This window comes from Bos mutus, chromosome 5 (genome assembly GCF_027580195.1).
Source record: "Bos mutus isolate GX-2022 chromosome 5, NWIPB_WYAK_1.1, whole genome shotgun sequence".
Lineage (NCBI taxonomy): Eukaryota > Metazoa > Chordata > Mammalia > Artiodactyla > Bovidae > Bos > Bos mutus.
Window position 1 is genome coordinate 6,614,153 of NC_091621.1, and position 6,000 is coordinate 6,620,152.

General features: G+C 47.4%; 1 protein-coding gene across 1 annotated transcript in view; it reads right to left on the reverse strand.

The window, feature by feature from the left end:
* Positions 1-392, reverse strand: part of HCFC2 (host cell factor C2) — a 50,111-nt gene extending 49,719 nt beyond the window's left edge. The window contains exon 1 of the mRNA XM_070370244.1: positions 216-392. Within this exon, the coding sequence (XP_070226345.1) occupies positions 216-378 (163 nt within the window). The 5' untranslated portion in view covers positions 379-392. The remainder of the gene's footprint in view (positions 1-215) is intronic.
* Between the last annotated feature and the right edge of the window lie 5,608 nt (positions 393-6,000).

The window sequence follows — 6,000 nt, forward strand, 5'->3', positions numbered from 1 at the left end:
GGGGCCGGTTTCGCCCGAGGGAAACCCGGGGAAACGGAGCTACGGCCCGGGACGCTGCGGGAGCTGGGCCACCCGGCCGAGCCGCACTCCTTGCCGCCGGTCGGAGACGGCAGTGACCCGGCGGTGACAGCTGTCAGGGCCGCGGCCGCCGCCTCGTCTCCCCTCCCCCTCCGCGGCTCCCGCAGGAGGGGCCGAAGAACCGTCGCCGCGCCTACCGGTGTTGTAGACGTGCAGCTCATCCGCGATGCCCTCGTTGCCTCCTCCAAAGATGATCATCAGCTCCCGGATGGCCACCGCTCGGTGTCCGTGCCGGGCGCGGGGGACCGGCCCCGTGAAGGAAGAAACCCGCCTCCAGTTGAGGAGGCTGGGAGCCGCCATCTTCCCAACCCCCGCCCCTCTGCCCACAATGCACTGCGCCCGCTCCGGCGCCGCTGCTCCCGGGGGAGGGCGGGGACCGGCCTCCAGCTGTGCGCTTGGGGCGGGGGACGGTACCCCAAGGTGGGGGATGATGGTCACGTGACCTCGGGGGTCCAGGGCAAGGCTGGAAGGAGCGGAGCGGGGCGGGGCGGGGCAGGGTGGGGGGCGAAGTACTGGAAGGCACTACCGCCCCTATCCCCGGGCGACGTGTCTGGTCTGGGCACCAGGGGCAACGGATTTTAGGATGGAAGGAAATTTACTGCTGACCAGTCTCCCCTCCCCACCCAGTACCTGCAGTTTTGTGTTTGCAGGAGAAGATAGACCGTTTCCCTTTACGGTCACTTTAACTGAGCATCTAGGATGTGCAAGCGAGTCGGACCCTTTAAACAATGACAGCACAGCAAGAGAAAAGCTCGCTTAGAGGTTTTGAAGTGCCGGGAGCGGGGCGAGAGGAGAGGAGAGTTGGTCTCCGCAGAGGGCGTGACATGCGTGCCCAGGCGCCGCGAGGGCGGCGAGAATGCCCACGAAGGCGGGGGCATGGGGCGACCCGGGCGGGGTAATGAGGGGTAGGGAAGGCGGGCGGGGGTGATCGGGCGTGGGGGGGTAGGGGGAGCCGGTCTGAGGGCAGGAGGGAATCTGGACCACGAACGAGCGTCTGCGAGCGCCGCGTGCCCGCTGTAGCTGACTCTGGAGGAAGACCGGAGCTAAGCTTGCTAAGACAAATAGGGCAGATCAGATTTGGAGAGTGCCATGCCAAGAAGTTTAGGAACGGTGAGCCGCGAAAGTTAATATTTAAGCAGATGGGAGGTTATGAATAGATTTCTGTTTTATTGTTGTCAGACGTTTGAGGGTGTTTAATTGACAAGCACTGTCCTCCTTGCCTTATATGTTAACTCATGATTCTCCCAACAATCCAGTGAAGTGGGTACTGTTTTCTCCTTTTAGTGAATGGAGAAATGAGGTACAGAAAAGTAATTTTCTCGTGGGCCCACAGCAGAGAAGAAGTAGGGCCAGGATTCAAAGGCACAACTTCTGATTACAGAGCACCAACCCCTAACCACTATACCATACTTCCTCTGAATGCAGTCATAAGTAACCCTTTTAAGTCCGGGCTGCCTTGTGATCTGGTCCTATAAAGAATCACACTCAAAGTCTTGGGCCGGGGAGGCGGGGGGGCTGGGGAGAGGTGGGGCTGGGGTGGTGGGAGGTGGGGGGCAATTCAGTTCAGTTCAGTTCAGTCGCTCAGTCGTGTCCGACTCTTTGCGACCCCGTGAATCGCAGCACGCCAGGCCTCCCTGTCCATCACCAACTCCCAGAGTTCACTCAGACTCACGTCCATCGAGTAAGTGATGCCATCCAGCCATCTCATCCTCTGTCGTCCCCTTCTCCTCCTGCCCCCAATCCTTCCCAGCATCAGAGTCTTTTCCAATGAGTCAACTCTTCGCATGAGGTGGCCAAAGTACTGGAGTTTCAGCTTTAGCATCATTCCTTCCAAAGAAATTTTAAAGCAATATAGATCCCTACCTCACACTCTTAAGGTATCAAAGAGGGAATACACATAGTGTAGACCAAATTTCCTAAAATTTCGTTTTCCTCATCTTATTTTCAGTTTCTTTCATATGCCTAGCTCATCTCCTGTCCCCAACTCTCTGAAACCTAACCATGCCTCTCCCACCTACTCATTCATCTAAACTTCCTTTTGAGAGGTCATTCTCTTCCTTTTAAGAAGGAATTCTTATTATTCTTTACAGCTCCTGTTTCTCAAGTTTTTACTCTCGCTGATTAATGCCTGAACTTCATGATATGTTCAAAGAGAACTTGGAATAGGAAGATGGCTGGAAACAAAGAAAAGAAAGCTATGAATATTTATGTACTGATTTTTTTTTTTTTTTGGTTACATACATACCATGTGCTTTTAACTGTTTTGGTTATATATTTTTTATCTGAAACAATACTGGAAAAGTTGGGATAGAGCAATGAGTTTTTCATAAAACATTAAATATTTAGTTTAAAGAACTGTACTTTATTCTGAGAGTTTAGTGTTAAAATGTCCTAGCTTTTATAAATGATGCTTTTAAGTAAATGGTAGTTCGTTTTTGTTTTGTTTTAATGTCCTTATAGCAAATGACTAAGGGTAAAATTAAAAGTTGCAAACCCAATGTTGATACTCAGATTTTAAAAAACCCAAACTGGTGTATGATATTTGAAAGTCTGAAAACCTCTGAACTAAGGGAAAGATGAAGGCAAAATGTTAAGACAAAAGAGATTACAAGTGATAACTGCTTGCTTAGATAAGGAGCTTCAGGATGGTGGGACACGTCTGTATTAGTTTCCTAAGACTGCTGTAATGAAGTACCACAAACCATGTGGATTAAAACCACAGAAAGGTGCTGTCTCACACTTCTGGGGTCTAGAAATCTAAGGTATCAGCAGGGACATAATCCCTCTGAAACCTGTAGGGAAGGATTCTTCCTTGCCTCTTTCTAACCTCTGGTAGTCACTCTCAATCATAGACCTTCCTTGGTTTGTAGCCACATCACTCCAACTTCTGCCTCCATCCTCATATGGTGTCCTCCCTGTGTCTGTGTCTCTTTTCCTTTTCTTAGAAGTTCATCAGTCATATCACATTAAGGCCCACTTGCTGACCTCATCTTAACCTGTTTACAGCTGCAAAGACCTTGTGTTCAAATGTCACAATCACAGCTATTGGGCGTTAGAACTTCAGCATATCTTTTTGGGGGACACATTTCAATATATGACAAGATGCTTAATCCACTATGAAGGATATTTTAACAGAGTACCTATGACTCAGCTCAGCTCTGCTTAAGTGAGAAGTCTAGAATAGGTCCCCAGTTCTCAAGAAAGCTACCTTCAATCTTTGAAACTTTAAGAATGCAAGTTGCCATCTAGGAGAAGAGTGTAGAAAGGGAAGAGTGAGGCAGAATAGCACCCTAAAGAAACCAACTTCTAAGTGATAAAGACAGAGGAGGCTCTCATGAACGAAATGGGGAATAAATAGCCAGAGAAGTCAAAAGGGAACTGGGTGAGGGCGACGTCAAAGAAGCCGCAGGCAAAGGGGCTTTCACAGAGCGGAAGTGGTTATCAAAGCCAAGAGCCATAGAGAGGTCAGATAAGAAAAAGACCAAGAAGCAGCATCTGCTGAATTTGCAGACTAAGAGGTTATTAATGGCCTAGATTAAAATACTTAGTGGAGTGGGAGGAGGGAAGCCACAGAAGATCGAAGAATGAATAACAAGTGAGGCTGCACAGATAACATGTATACTTTACTTCTTACACAGACTTGCCCCTGAAAGGAAAGAAAAAACAGTGGCTGGAGGGGAGGAATGGCTGGGTACAGAGCAAGCTATTCTTATTCTTTTCCAGGGATGAAACTTGAACATGATTGTGGTCCTGAGGAAGAATTCAGATGAAAAGGTTAGAGATGTCTTAGTCGGTTCAGGCTACTGTAGCACTATAGGCTGGATGGTTTCTAAACAACCCACATTTATTTCTCACAGTTCTTGAGGCTGGAAGGTCTGGGTGCCAGCATGGTCAGATTCTGATGAAGACTTCTCTTGCAAGTTTCACACTGCTGACCTCTCACTGCTCCCAGAGGGAGCTCTCTGGGATCTCTTATAAGGGCATTAATTCCATTCATGAGGGCCCCACCTTCATGACCTTAGATCAAGAGCAGAAGTTCTACATCCTAACACCATCACTTTGGGGTGTGAGGATTTCAACATTTGAATTTGGACAGGGATACAAACATTTCAGTTCAGTTCAGTCCCTCAGTTGTATCCAATCAGTCCCTCAGTTGTATCCGACTCTTTGCGACTGTATGGACTGCAGCATGCCAGGCTTCCCTGTCCATCACTGACTCCCAGAGCTTGCTTAAACTCATGTCCATCGAGTTGGTAATGTCGTCCAACCATCTCATCCTTTATTTCCCGCTTCTCCTTCTGCCTTCAATCTTTCCCAGCATCAGGGTCTTTTCCAGTGAGTCAGTTCTTTGTATCAGGTGGCCAAAGTATTGGAGCTTCAGCTTCAACACCCATCCTTCTAATGAATATTCATGACCGATTTCCTTTAGGATGGACTGGTTGGATCTCCTTGCAGTCCAAGGGACTCTCAAGAGTCTTCTCCAACACCACAGTTCAAAAGCATCAATTCTTCGGTGCTCAGCTTTCTTTATAGTCCAACTCTCACATCCATACATGACTACTGGAAAAACCATAGCCTTGACTAGACAGACCTTTGTTGGCAGAGTAATGTCTCTGCTGTCTAGGTCGGTTGTAACTTTTCTTCCAAGGTATAAGCATCTTTTAATTTCATGGCTGCAGTCACCATCTGCAGTGATTTGGAGTCCAAAAAAGTACTCTATCACTGTTTCCACTGTTTCCCCATCTATTTGCCATGAAGTGACTATGAAGAAAGCTGTGCGCTGAACAATTGATGCTTTTGAACTGTGGTGTTGGAGAAGACTCTTGAGAGTCCCTTGGACTGCAAGGAGATCCAACCAGTCCATCCTAAAGGAAATCGGTCATGAATATTCATTGGAAGGACTGATGTTAAAGCTGAAATGTCAATATTTTCTCCATCTGATGTGAAGAACTGACTCATTTGAAAAGACCTTGATGCTGGGAAAGATTGAAGGCAGAAGGAGAAGGGGACGACAGAGGATGAGATGGCTGGATGGCATCACCGACTATGGACGTGTGTTTGAGTGAATTCCAGGAGTTGGTGATGGACAGGGAGGCCTGGAGTGCTGCAATTCATGGGGTCGCAAAGTGTCGGTGAGCAAATGAACTGAACTTAACTGAACTGAACTGATGGGACCAGATGCCATGATCTTCGTTTTCTGAATGTTGAGCTTTAAGCCAACTTTTTCACTCTCCTCTTTCACTTTCATCATGAGGCTCTTTAGTTCTTCACTTTCTGCCATAAGGGTGGTGTCATCTGCGTATCTGAGGTTATTGATATTTCTCCTGGCAATCTTAATTCCAGCTTGTGCTTCATCCAGCCCAGCCTTACAGCCTTGACGTACTCCTTTCCTTATTTGGAACGAGTCTGTTGTTCCATGTCCAGTCCTAACTTTGCTTCCTGACCTGCATACAGATTTCTCAGGAGGTAGGTCAGGTGGTCTGGTATTTCCATTACTTGAAGAATTTTCCAGTTTGTGGTGATCCACCACACTCAAAGGTTTTGGCATAGTCAATAAAGCAGAAATAGATGTTTTTCTGGAACTCTCTTGCTTTTTCCATGATCCACCAGATGTTGGCAATTTGATCTCTGGTTCCTCTGCCTTTTCTAAAACCAGCTTGAATATCTGGAAGTTCACGGTTCACGTACTGTTGAAGCCTGGCTTAGAGAATTTTGAGCATTACTTTACTAACGTGTGAGATGAATGCAATTGCATGGTAGTTTGAGCATTTTTTGGCATTGCCTTTCTTTGGGATTGGAATTAAAACTGATCTTTTCCAGTCCTATGGCCACTCCTGAGTTTTCCAAACTTGCTCGTATATTGAGTGCAGCACTTTGACAGCATCATCTGTTAGGATTTGAAATAGCTCAGCTGGAATTCCA